Consider the following 13,770-nt stretch of genomic DNA (forward strand, 5'->3'; position numbering starts at 1 on the left):
TGAAAAGTCTCATGCACTCCTCAAAAAAGAAACAGACACCACAAGAGAAAACTAGCACAGCTCTTCAAACTGAACTAAACATCTTCAAACAAGTATTTGGGCGTATGAACAAAACACCTTAAATCAGATCCAAAGACAGAACACAGAAATAGGAAAATGGGAAGAAAGGTATTTGACTGAAAAGAAAAGAAATGGAAGAAACAAAACTTTCTCAGGAAGGAAGGCTAAATTACAAGGTTCCCAAGGAAGAATAGAGTCAAATAAATAAGTGTAATCATAGAGTCAATAAAAAATGTAATAAAGTACATTGAATAAAGGCAGGGATATAACCAAGAGAATAAAAACGATAAAGAGAAAGAACTAAGAGGGGTCAGAAAATGGTTGAATTAGAAATTGGCAAAGAAGAAGCAAGACAGAGAGGTAAATAGGTAGATAGATAGATATAATGGAATCTCTGATGAAGAAAAACAAAACAATAGAACAAAACTAATACTTAAAACTATAATTCAGGAGATGGGGTGTGCAGTGGGCAGACAGCTGGAAAATCTGGGGCTGCTGAGCCATTCGTCCATACATGCCAACACACCTTGTCAAACTAGCCCCTATCTTCCTAGTTACTTCTTCACCAGGGACTACCCACCCCCATCCTAAACCAACCTCCCTACCGCTCCATTCTTCACAAATTAATTGATTCTTTGTCTAAAAGGTACAAAAGCTTCCTGCTCTGGAAAGCACACACACACACACACACACACACACACACACACACACACACACACCTGTAATTCAAAAGGAACTTGCAGAAATAAAAGAATACCTGAATTTCTGTGTTTAAAAGGCCCATTGTGTACTTGGGAAAACTGACCCAGAATGATCAACTCTGAGGCATATTCTAGTAAAATGATTGGGCTTTAAAGATTAAAAAAATCCTCAAGCACTCCAAGCAAAATAATCAAACAGCTTACAAGGGACAGGGCACTGGACTGGTATCAGGCTTTTCAAAAGCAACATACAAAGCAAGGCGAGCATTAAAACAAAACAAACCCTAGCCAGTTTGGCTCAGTGGGTAGAGCGTCGGCCCACGGACTGAAGGGTCCCGGGTTCGGTTTTGGTCACGGTGCATGCAGATAACTGACTGACATGTCTCTCTCACGTAGATGTTTCTCTCTGTGTGTCTCCCCCCTTCCCTTCCACTCTCTCTAAAAATCAATAAATGGAAAGAAATATCCTTCAATGAGGATCAAAACAAACAAAAAAAACTCTCTAGGAATAAAAGTATGAACCAAGAATTTTATATTCAGTCAGGCTGTCCTTCAGGTTTTAAATATGCAAGAACTCTAGGACGCTATACCCTTGAGCCTTTATAAGAATATAATGGAAGAGGAGCTGAACCCAACCAAGAGACTGATGGGGTTCCAGGCACATTACCCCCAAATATGGACCTTCGCATACTGACTGTTTTAAGCCGAAGGAATTTGGGAAAGAGCAGGTGCAGGAGGAACCCTCTGACCTTGTCCTGAGGCAGGTCATCAGACCCTCTCCTGACAGGTGCTCTCCCACGCCTTGGAGGAAAGGACAACCTTAGCTCTCAGATGGCGCGCTGCCAAGAGGACCCGAAGGAGCAGGCCTTGCTCGGCTCTCCCCGGTGACTACCCCAGCTCATGTCCTTTGTCCTGTCCCATTTCCCACAGCTGTCCCCTCCTCACCAGGCCTAGCATAACAGCACTTGGGCTGAACCTCTTCAGTCTCCATTTCCTCAGGGAGGGTCCCATGTCAACTAAAACATATAAATACATTTGTATGCTTTCCTCCTGTTAATCTGTCCTTTATTACAGAGCCCCAGCAGAAAACCTAGAAAGGTGTAAGGAAAAGGACTTTCTTCCTCCCCTATGAAATGATAGGGGAAACGTCCGGAAAAAGGACTAATATGCTTAATATATTTAATTGTAGATTTAAGACTAAAACAAAGCTACAGATGAGAATGAAAAAATATGTTAAAATATTCAGTAGAAAAAAGCAACTAAAAATGGAAGGATAAAGTAGAATGAGATTGAGGATTGTTGCATAGGAAATAGAAGAGAGTTAGAAATACCGTTAAAAACTGACAAACTGGATATTAAAAGGTTAAGTAGGAAAGCAGGGGATTACAGGCATTATAATGAGGAGAAGTACAAAAGAATTCACTAAAATGAAGGTACAAACCTACCTAAATACCAAAATCAGTTTTAAAAGTAAATGAACAAAGAAAATACATCATGTAGAGAAACACAGGATCTATAATAATAAAAGCATAATATGCTAATTAGACCAGACTTCCTTCTGGACATCCTTCCAGATGACCTTACAGACGCAGCCAGGGCTGTGAGGGAAGCCCAGGTCCCGGGTGCCAGAGGGAAGCTGGTGCCGGCAGCAGGGGGAAGGAAGGCCTACTCTTGCACGAATTTTGTGCATTGGGTCTCTAGTAATAACTATAATATTAAATAATATGACATAATTGAGATTAAACATATTAGCTCTATCACTTATTACAAGAAAAAGATTTTTAATTTGACTCACAAAGACCCAATATGTTGATAACAAGACCTATCTAAAACAGAAAGGCTAAAAATAGAGGGATGGACAAAGATACATCAGGAAGATGGTAAACAACAAAAAAAGCCAGATTATAATTCTGATATCAAACAAAGTAAAATTCAAGTTTAAAAGCATTATACCTGACAAAGGACACTTTTTAAGGCTAAAAGTTGCAATTCATAATGATGATATAACATTTTCTCTCAGTGGACAAAAGTAAGTGAAGATATAGAAGACATAAATAACAGTAATCAATAAGGTAGATTTTATGGAATATATATTATGTATAAAATATATATAATATGTAAATATATTATATATATTTTATAAAATATATATTATGTACATTATATATAATATATTAGAGTATAATACATCCTAATAATTGATATATTTGTATACCCTAATACTAGAACTATGCCCCTTCCCAAGTACGAATGGAATACTCACAAAAACTGATTATATATTAGGTCACAAAGAAAACATCAGCAAGTTTTATATAATAGAAATATTGTAGCCCTAGCTGATTTGGCTCAGTGGATAGAGCATTGGCCTGCGGACTGAAGGGTCCTGGGGTTCAATTCTGGTCAAGAGCACATGCCTGGATTACAGGCTCGATCCCCAGTGCGGGGCATGCAGGAGGCAGCTGATCAATGATTCTCTCTCATCACTGATGTTTCTATCTCTCTCTCCTTCTCTCTTCCTCTCTAAAATCAATAAAAAAATAAAATAAAATAAAAAGAAATGATTTCCCAGTAGCAATGAGCACATCTAATGCCCAGACCTTGGCTTTTAAATACCATTGCCCACTAAAAGGAACCAGGGCTCCTTGGAGAAATAGCTGATTTCGGGACTAGGTCTGGGAAAGTACAAGATGAGTCCAGAACTTCTCACTGTGCCAGAAAGTAAAAACATGCTAAAAAACAATAGGAACATATCAGAAGGACACTGGAATCACCTGGAGGAGGCTCCCACCGGCCAAATCTGGGACAAGTTGAGCATCAAAATAAAAAAATGGTAGTAACAGATTATAACCCTTTGAATAAAATAGGAACCTGAGTCCATATTGTTAATAAGAGATCTGGAAATGAACAAGAAATTATTTGGGTCCAAGAAGTCCATAGTGCCTTAGCCGGTTTGGCTCACTGGATAGAGTGTCGGCCTGCAGACCGAAGGGTCCCGGGTTTGATTCTGGTCAAGGGCACATGCCCAGGTTGCAGGCTCAATCCCTAGGAGGGAGCGTGCAGACGGCAGCCAATCAATGATTCTCTCTCATCATTGATGTTTCTATCTCTCTCTCTCCCTTCCTCTATGAAATCAATATTTTAAAAAATTTATATATATAAAGAAGTCCATAGTGCAGTGGGCGAGATAGCTCTAAATAGGTAAAAATGGAGGGAGCACTACCCCTGGGCAGCACTAGGTCCCACAGGAGGGCTTCCCGGAGGTGGCCAAGTTTGGGCTTGGGGAAAGGTCTGGCGGGGACTCACGTGGGCCCTTTGCGCATCCGGGGCGTGCTCATGGCCCACTGCTTGATCTTGCTCATGCTCTGCTCGTTGAGGAGCTGCTGGCCCTCGGCGGGCATGCAGTCCACATAGAGGTTGTACAGCAGCAGCGCCTCCGTGTTCTTGCGTAGGGCGTTGGCCTGGACCACACGCTCCGTAAACACGCGTGGGTCCTCAGCACAGAAGAGAAGCTGGATCCGTGGCACCCAGTATTGGCAGTTCATGAGGGGTGGCCTTCCTGAGGCCGGCGGGGGGAGGGGAGAGAGAATACTCCGTCGGATGTCTGGGCTGGACACCAGGTGGCAGCCTGGCTCCGTGGCTGCGGCATGGTAGCCCCCAGCAGGTGGTTCCCTTTTCTGACCCCCATCGCATCTGTGGAATGGGTCTGATGGCACTCCCTGCCCTGCCCACCTCTCAGCTTGTCTGGGATGGATGTGAAAGTGCTTTGCAAACTGTAAAGAGCTTTGCACAAACAAGGAACTATACAGGGTGGCTGTTTACGTGGCCATTCCTTGATGCCACACCAGGGCAGACATCAACAATTGAGGGCCTCGGGCTCCTTCTCAGCATCATGCGGAAGGTGGCACATATCAAATAATGGCCATCTGCCCTTCCTCGGGTCTCTGAGTGATGGGCCCTCTGATCTCACTGGTCAGGGACAGACAGCCACAGGACAAACAGAGCAAGGGAGAATTCCAACCTGAGCTGGCTGTGCCCCAGGTGGGGGTTGGTTTTAGTCACGGGCCAGGCCCAACCTGAGCTGGGGGTCTGCCTGGATCAGGGTCAGGAAGCTTGTACCTTCAGCAGTGACCCCTCCGTTCAGGATGGGCTGCCCCATCTCATCTCGCACCAAGCCATTCTCGTTTGTCTTGTGCACCAGGTATAGCTTCTTCTCCTTGTCGTAGTCCAGGACACCAACACTGCACCATACGTACTTCAGCTCCCGACTTTTGGGGTCCTCTGAAATAGGATAGGAACCCACCAGTGTTCCCTGCACGGGGTGAGCAGGGGCCTCTGAGTGTGAGCAGCAGGGGCTGGGAACGGGTCTCAGAGGTCACTATCTGGCCTCACTCCCACCAGAAAAACCCCCTCTTCCTCCCAGCTGAGCTGGACTCTGTAGAACCCCGGGCAGCAGAAGAGCCAGATGGAGCAGGCCTCTCAGCCTTGTGCTCAGCATGTCCCCAAAGGGGGGGGGGAGAGAGAGAGAGAGAGAGAGAGAGAGAGAGAGAGAGAGAGAGAGAGAGAGAGAGATGGGCTAGCAGGACCGGGAGAGGAAGCAGGAAAGCCCCAAGCAACAGACCTATTGAGGATCTGGTTGTAAAGGTCATCACGTCTGAGCTAGACCCCTTTAAACAGACCAAGTCCAGGGTAACTTCTGCCCTTCCCATAGGCTAAGAGGAAGGGCAAGTGACCTGCACCCTCCCCATAGGCTTCCTGTGGCAGCTGAGCCCGAGCCCCTCATATCAGGACAGCCTAAGGCAGAGTAGAAGGCTGCTGCCCGGGTCATGCCCTCGGGGCCTGTAGGGTCTGGATGAGCCTCCCTCCACTCTCCAGGCGGAAAGCCTGCTTCTCCAGCTCCCCTCCTGCCACTGCACCCCACACCTTTCTCTCTTGGATGTCTGCCTATTCCTGAGACTTTGAAGCTTGCTCCTGCCTTTGCATTGGGCTGTGCCCTCTGCCAGCAGTCTTCACTCAAGTTACCTTATTGCTGGTTTGTTCCCTGCTCAAGTGGTTTCTCCCTGGGAGAAGCCTCTCTGCCTAAAATAGCACCGTTGCCCCAGGCGCTCTCGGAGAGCTTCGGTCATACAGTGCAGCAGCCTCCCGGTGCTGGTCAGCCTCCTTACACTAGCATCCGCGCCCCGAGGGCAGGAGTGAGGGCGTCCCACCTGGATTACAGCTGCATCCCTATACCTGGAATGGAATCTGGTACGTATAGCAGGTGCTCAATAACCTTTCATAGAAGTTAAGACAAACATGGCACGGAGCCAGGCAGAGAAGGCCTCAATACATTGTGGCTTAAAACAAAAGTGGGCAATACAGAGCGGACTGAGGAAGGAAGGGCTGGAATTCCCAGGAAACACTGCCCGAGGGTTGTTGCTGGATAGATGATACAGGAGGTTGCAGTGGAATATCTCACCGGCTCTGGTTCTGTTTGTGTTTTTTAAATATGTTTTTATTTAGAGAGAGAGGAGGGGAGAGATAGAAACATCGATGAGGAAGAAATACTGATTGGCTGCCTCCTGCACACCCTCGGGGATTGAGCCCGAAACCCTGGCGTGTGCCCTGACCAGGACTCACACTGGGGATCTCCTGATTCACAGGTCAACGGTCAACCACTGGGCCACACCAGCCCGGCTTTGGCCTATTTTTGTTTTCTCTTCCCTTCTTCGTCAGTTTCCTTTTTGAAAATGCTGACCTTGTCTTGGCTCAACTCAGAGGAATAGACAGCACAAGCAGCCCCCACCGAAAACGAGTGCTCTGGCGGAGATGCTCCCTGCCAGCCTCCTCCTGCTCAAGGCCAGGGCCCACAAGCGGCAGGAGCAGAGGCACTCCGGAGGCTGCTACTTGGTGCATTTAAGGTGAATGCAGCCCCAAACCTTCTGGTTTTATCACCAGGAATTGGTGATCTGGGAACAATTGAGTTAAATTATTTTTGTAATTAAGTAAAAAATAAAGGGAACATTCTAGGCTTCTTGTCTAGTTCAGAGAAATTGATTCCAGCATTAACCTGATTTTAAATTGAGACATAAAGTTAACAGCATGCTCAACAGACTCACTGAGGGCCCCCTGGACACTGAGCAGCCTGAAAACCAACACGGCTCTCGCACTCCTACCTGCACCTGGCCCCCTCCTGGTTCCGTGGTGGCGGGTCCACCCACTGGCAGGAAGCAGAGTGACCCTCAGCCTCGCCCAGGCGCATGGCCACCTCCAAACTCCAACCACATGACCCAGAGCTTCCTAGGATGTCTGCAGAGCCAGGCACACAGGCCAGGGTGGTGGCCGAGGAAGCTCACCCTGGCACTGTTTGCAACAGCAGCTGACTGGAGAGAGCCTCCCGGCCCCCCAGGGCAGACCCAGCTCCAAAGGACGTGCCAACACAGACAAGGCCGAGCAAACCTGGGCATCAGTATGGGTGCGTGGGGGGGTGCGATAGTGGTTGCAAGTGGGTAACGGTAGGAGAGTGTGTGTGTGTGTGTGTGTGTGTGTGTGTGTGTGTGTTGAGAGAGAGAGAGAGAGAGAGAGAGAGAGAGAGAGAGAGAGAGTTTGGTAAAAATGTGCATGAGTGTATGAGTGTGACTGCATGTTTGTGAGTGGAATGGTGCGTGGGATAGCATGCTTGTGAACGTGTGTGATTGTGTCTCTGAGTGTTTGCAAGTGTGAGTGTGTGTGACAGTGTGTGTATTGTCCATGTAGAGGTGAAGGCTGAGAGGCCACAATTTGAGCTGGAGCAATGGTGAGTTCTGGGTGGTGGGATGAAAGGGTTCAAACTGTGCCCCTATTCACATTTGAACATCTCTAACAGACATGTATATTTTTTATTACCAATAAGTAAAAGTTGTTTTGTTTTTAACTCTAGACACCATCCAGCAGTCCCTTCCCCAGCCCTCCCACTGATGTCATCCCTGGTCCCTGCACTTCTGGCCTTTGTGTAGCCATCCCCTTGGCCTGTATGCCAGCTGGGAGGTCTTAAAAGGGGGGGCCCTCACCTCCCAGGGCTGCCAGGCCCCAGGGCAGCCCAGGGACCCATGGCAGGGCTACTGCTGGGACAGGAGGGTACAATCCAGGATCCTGCCCCCCTCCCAGGCTGGCCCTGCTCACCGTGTCCCAGGACGTCATCGGTGGGCAGGAGGGCTTTTCCTGGGACTGGTTTCCTGACCTGAGACCCTGGCTCCAAGCCCATGTTGATCCATTCGCTGGGAGTCCGGCAGTCAAACTCCTCATTGTCGAACACCTGGAAGAAAGCAGCAGATGTCAGGAGAAGGCAGCTCAACTCACTGGGGCCCGAGTGGCTGGGCAGGCAGAGGACAGGGTGCCTACGTAGGCCCCTCCAGGTGTAGGTGCTGCAGATTGGGGACCAGAGAGCTGAGCACCTCCTCTGCTGTTCACAGGGGCCCATGAGTTCTGTTTCTATGGAACCCTGGATCCTTGTCAAGCGAAACCATCCTGAGGTTCAGGCAGAGGGTTACCTGGGGACTCACAGGGGGATAGGGGCTCTTCTTCCTACTGCTCAGGGTCATCTAGCTCAGGTCCGAGGCAAGAGGTGGCCCTTGGTTTTCCTGAGCACCCCACCCAGACTTGGGAATGATGGAGAGTCAGGGTTGACGGGAGGCCACCTTAGCAGGGCCATGTGCAACTGGATTCAGCTCTGCCTCCCCATGAGAGATTTAGGGTCAGGGAGAGGAAGGATGGGGAGGCAGGTGAAAGCCAGAGCAGGTTATCTTTCCTCTTTCTCCTCCCTGGACTCAGTTTCCCCATCAGTACCCCAAAGGGGCTGCAATGACACCCTTCTCCACTCCATCTCCCCATCTCAGTGAGCCTAGAAAGTGTGAGGGAGGCCTGTACATATTCCACAGTCCAGCTGGGCTGCTTCTTGGTGCCTGTGGGGGGCGGGGGCAGGAGCAGGCCTAGATGCTGCCTTGGCTCCCAGGGAAGAAGTGGAGAATCAGCACCCCATGAGTCCTCGGGCCCCCTCTGTCCCAGCCTGGGATGCTTGAGACCCCTAGGGGACTCCAATGATGCAGTCGCCCTGTTTGACGAGAACTTGCGATTGCCACGGGGTCCCCTTTCTGGTTTGACCCCTCAACTGAGGTCCTGCACCCCAACCCCCTGACCACCAGCCCTCCGTGGAAGTTGGGCTCACCTTCAGCGGGAGATAAATGGGGAAGAGCGGGTCATTGCCCTGCTCGATGGTCTGGGGGTGGTAGGGGTCTGGGTGCCTGGGCATGAGCTTGTTGGAGTCGATGCCCTCATCGGCCAGCAATTGCGCAATGTCCAGGCTCAGGTACAGTCGCTTCCGCCTGGCAGAGGAAGACAAGGGAAATCTCATGATGGCTTGTGTGAACAAAATGGATGTCAGCAAAAGCCCACAGGATCGAGGTGGCAGGGATGCGGCCGAGGGACCCTTTTGGGCCCTTTGCCCCTCTGAGACTCATCAGGAAGCAGTGTAAGGACTGGAGCTGGTGTACTGGGCTCCAACTGCCCTTCTGTCCTGCCTGCAGTTCTACCACATTCACCCAGACGTCACCCTCCCTGATTCCACAGCAAGGAAGGCACTTTGTTCCTATTAAAAGACCAAAGGCCTAGAGGCTTTGATGCGAAAACTTGCACCCAGACTCATTTTAGTGGCCTCTGCGGGAAGGGTCACTGAATTGCCCGCTGTCCCCCACCCCAAGTTGTGGGGACAGGCCCTCCCACAGCCCACCAGCCATACCTCTCAATCTCAATCTTGCGGGGGCACTGGCCTGGCAGCACCAGGAAGGGCACCTGCACCTTGGGCTCATAGGCCTGCAGCGGGAAGTCGGCCTGGGTGAGCAACTGGGTGGTGGCGCCGATGCGCTCCTCCTTCAGGCGCTCCTCGAAGTCGTCAGGAAACTCAAAGGTTCTGACTGCAGGTGGAGGAGGGGCAGGAGCTGCAGAGACTCAGGCTGGGGCTCAAACCACGCCCCCCCCCCCCCCCCCCGCGACAAAGCACGAGGCAGGCATGAGGCATACACACCCTTTGGGATGTGGTGTGCATGTTAGCCTCTGGCCGGGCAGTGGTGGGAGAAGCCAGACATGGTGCCAGGCACCCAAGGGAATGCAAGCCTGAGGGACGAAGCCTCCTGAAGGTCTGCTTGGTCCCGCTCTCCTTGCCCAGAGCCGGCATGCTCCATCTTTCCCCTCCACGCCGCCCACGACCCCAGCACCAGTGGCGGTGGCTCAAGCCAGATGCTGAACCAAACCTCCGGTGAGGACTACAACCAACTAGGAAGGCAAAGTGGTAGCTCCCTGCACATTTGGGATGGGTTCCTGCTATCCCTACCCTAGAGCTGCCCTGCCTCTCCCCCAAAGGATATCAGTCTGAAATCCATCCACTCCCTGGGACCATTTTATTTTATTTATTTATTTTTTTAAAATATATTTTATTGATTTTTTACAGAGAGGAAGGGAGAGGGATAGAGAGTTAGAAACATCGATCAGCTGCCTCCTGCACATCCCCCACTGGGGATATGCTGGCAACCAAGGTACATGCCCTTGACCGGAATCGAACCTGGGACCTCTCAGTCCGCAGGCCGACGCTCTATCCACTGAGCCAAACCGGTCAGGGCCCTGGGACCATTTTAAACTCAGGGCAACCTGGTGGCCATAGAGCAGAGGCACCTCCACCTGCGCCCTGGGGACCTTCAAGTCACACCATGGACACCTCTCCTTAGACACCAGGCCAGACAGAGGCGTTCCTGCCAGGTCGGGGGCGGGGGGGCGGGGGGGCGGGGGCTGGTGGACAGAGACCCATCGGTAGAGTGACCATTCAGCTTGCCTGGGGCTGAGGTGTTGCTCAGGGTTTGGGCTGTTAAGTGGAAAGTTCCAGGAAAACCGAGACCATGGAGCTGGGAAATGAGGCGTGGGAAGGTGCTTCAGGAGAGGAGCCACCTTCCCCAGGGGCTGGAGGGGCTCAGGACAGCTCAGTGATGGTCCCCCTCCATCTCCTGGGGGCCCTCTGACCCCTCCTTGAGCCTCACCCTCTCTCTGGGGCCCCACAGAAGCCTCCAGAGGCTCAGCTGAAGCCCATTCTTTCACCAGAGCTGCCACGTGCTCAGGGGAATCTCACAGCACAAGGTCTGGCCAAGAAGGCAGTTTTCAGACCCCTGGTCACCTGCTCTTGAGCCTGTGGGTCCATGACACCACTCCACTCCCAGAACATGGGCTCCTGGGTCTGTCCTGAGTCTCAGGGCCAAGAAGGAGCCAGGGGAGGAAGCAAAGCCTGGCCTCTGGCCCCTGCTGCCTCGACGAGCCTGCTGGCAGCAGAGTGGACGTCTGCTGCTGGCTGCCCAGAACCCTGACTGCCACCACCCGGTGGCATTTCAGCAGAGCTGCTGACCACCCCACCCTACCCACCTTGGATGGTGGCAGCACCATCCCAGCACCCCCACAGCTCTTACATCTGTGGTTTGTAACCATTTTCTGGGCCACATATACTTTTGAGACTTGAACACAACAGGCTGGATCCTCAGATCACAGAATGCACATTCATGTGATGTTTCTGTGCCACTCTGGGGGATCGATAGATGCCATGAGACCCGTGGGCCCGGCAGGATTCATCTGGTTAGTGCCAACAATGAGCCAGGCCTCTGCTGGGCTTGGAGAGCAGGGCAGACAGCTAGGACCATGTGCCTCATTGATGGGGTGTCCTGTCTGCCAGCAAGTGGGAGGGCCCCACCTAGCTCCTCACGGCCACTCGGGGCCCCACCCTGCTCGCTGCCTCTCCTGGAACCACCCTATTCTTCCCTCCAGCACTGGGACTGCCCCACTTCCTGCAGACCTGTCCCGGTCCTAACAAGACTCACCATGGACACAGGACAGAGTCCTCATGTCCTCTTTCATCAAACAGCCCCTGCGCACCGTCCGTGCCAGGCTCTGTTCGAGGTGCTGAGGCCCCAGCGGGGAACAGCACAGACACAGTCCTGGCCTTCTCCAAGCCCCGTCCCCTCCCCGGGGAGGCAGACAAAGCACAGGTAAATGCCCTACCATCCCCAGCTGGAAGGAGGGAGCGGGAACCCTGGCCCTCAGCACCCCACGCTCTCCACGCGGTACCCTTGTCACAGCTCTGAGAGAGTGAGAAAGCAGCTGTGGCTCACTCAGCACTCAGGTCAGCGAGCAGGGCCCTTGCCAAGCACCTCATCCCTTGTTATCCCCATTTTACATTAGAGGAAACTGAGACCTTCAGCCAGGGTCTCCCTGAGGCTAGAGTCCCACCCAGCCCTCCAGGGCACTGACCTTTTGGGGTGAACTTGTCAAGGTCGGCCTGCCGTAAGAGGTTCTGGTTCATGGGAGGGCCACAGCATACTTCCTAGAAGCAAACCGCAGAACCCCAAGGGGGCATAAACATCCCGGGGACAGGTAGGATCTGGGAGGGACCCCAAGGCCAGGTGTCTTCCTGGAGTCCACTGGGGAGCACCACAGGGGCCTGGGGGGCGGGCAGAACCAGAGAGTTTGTACAATTCCCCATTAGCGGCTGCAGTGGGCCCTACCCCTTCTGGTCTGGCACTCCTCCCTCGGAGAGCACTCCTGGTGTAGGTCCTGGAACTGAGCCGCAAGGCAGAGGTGCTGCAAGGCCAGCAGGGGTCTCTGGTGGACCTCTCATCTCCAGGCAGAGTGGGTATCACTGCGTCCTTGTCCTATCTCTCTTAGCCCCTCCCCTGCTTAAAACCTTCCTAACACTGTCTGGTACCCAAAGGGCTCAGTGAACCCCCTCTCTGTCCTCTCCCTGCCCCAAGCCTCTATCTCTTCTCTCACAGTGTACTTTCCTCCACATGGGCCATGAGCTCTGTCAGGGACCCCAAGCCTTTGTACTTTCTGTGCCTTCTGCCTGGGAACTGCCCCTCCCCCCAGCAGACACCATCTTACCTCTTAGATCTCAGCAGTATGTAACCTCTTCCAAGGACCCCTCCCAAACCAAAGCCATTGCCCCATGACAATAGAGACATTATCTCTCATCTGCACTGTATCCAGTGCTCAGTCCAGGGCCTGTCACACAGCAGGTACTCAGTGATGAATTGTTGGATGAGTGAACAGATAGATAGATGGACAGATGGATAGTCAGGAGGACGGAAGGAAGGGTGGATGAGTGGGCGGGTGGATGAATAGACAAATTAATAGATGGATGGATAGATAGGTGGATGGATAAGTGAACAAATGAACTGATCGGTGGGCGGATGGGTGGATGGGTAGATGGAAGGAAGGAAAGAAGGATGGGCAAATGGAACCCACAAGGAGGGCTCAGGCTTGGTAGGAGATGGCTTCCACACTCACCCCAAGTTTATCCAAGGATCCAGGGCTGAGGATGTCAGAGTAGAATCCACGCTGCTTCATCAGGGGGTACTGCTTATCAGTGCTTGTCAGGGGCAATTTCTGGAGCTGCTCCAAATCGGGGAGTGTGGGTGGGACTACAGGCCAGGGTGAGCCTGGGGGCTCGGAGCTTGGAGGCTCCTCCAACCCAGAACCTGGTCCCACAGCAGTCTTCCTCAGTTTATGCCCTAGGTTGGTAGGAGCCTTCATCACAGAGTACTTTGGGGGCTCCGCAGTTCTTCTGCATTTCTGAGCGCTACTTCCTGGGCATAAGCTTTCTCTCTTACCCCGTTCCATGCTGTTCCTCGGGGCAATGTCCCAGCCAGAGCTCCTAGGAGAAGGTACTGGCATCACTTGCCAGCCTCTGCTCAGTCCCCAGGGACACCATCAATCAGGATGCCTTGTTGGCCACCCAAGACAGTCCCAGCCTTCCAGTCATGGATAACAGAAGGGGGAGCACAGAGGAGGGCGAGAGGTCTGCCTAGTCTGGACAGGCACCCAGAGCAGGGAGGGTCCCATCAGGAGACAGGGCCTTCCTGCATGCTGCCTGTGAGAAATGAGCCCCCAGAGTCAGGGCTGAGTGAAGAGAGTCTGGGAAGCCCTGCAAATGCCCCCACCCCAATGCACCCTCCTACTCACCCCTCTC

General features: G+C 52.0%; 1 protein-coding gene across 1 annotated transcript in view; it reads right to left on the reverse strand.

Moving 5' to 3' along the window:
* DNAH1 (dynein axonemal heavy chain 1) overlaps nt 1–13,449 on the reverse strand; it is a 69,348-nt gene extending 55,899 nt beyond the window's left edge. Inside the window, exons 1-7 of the mRNA XM_059663388.1 lie at nt 13,089–13,449; nt 12,054–12,126; nt 9,511–9,685; nt 8,941–9,097; nt 7,899–8,031; nt 4,878–5,039; nt 4,065–4,317 (exon numbers count right to left, since the gene is read on the reverse strand). Coding sequence (XP_059519371.1) covers nt 4,065–4,317; nt 4,878–5,039; nt 7,899–8,031; nt 8,941–9,097; nt 9,511–9,685; nt 12,054–12,126; nt 13,089–13,421 — 1,286 coding nt within the window. The 5' untranslated portion in view covers nt 13,422–13,449. The remainder of the gene's footprint in view (nt 1–4,064; nt 4,318–4,877; nt 5,040–7,898; nt 8,032–8,940; nt 9,098–9,510; nt 9,686–12,053; nt 12,127–13,088) is intronic.
* Between the last annotated feature and the right edge of the window lie 321 nt (nt 13,450–13,770).

Source organism: Myotis daubentonii, chromosome 14 (genome assembly GCF_963259705.1).
Source record: "Myotis daubentonii chromosome 14, mMyoDau2.1, whole genome shotgun sequence".
Lineage (NCBI taxonomy): Eukaryota > Metazoa > Chordata > Mammalia > Chiroptera > Vespertilionidae > Myotis > Myotis daubentonii.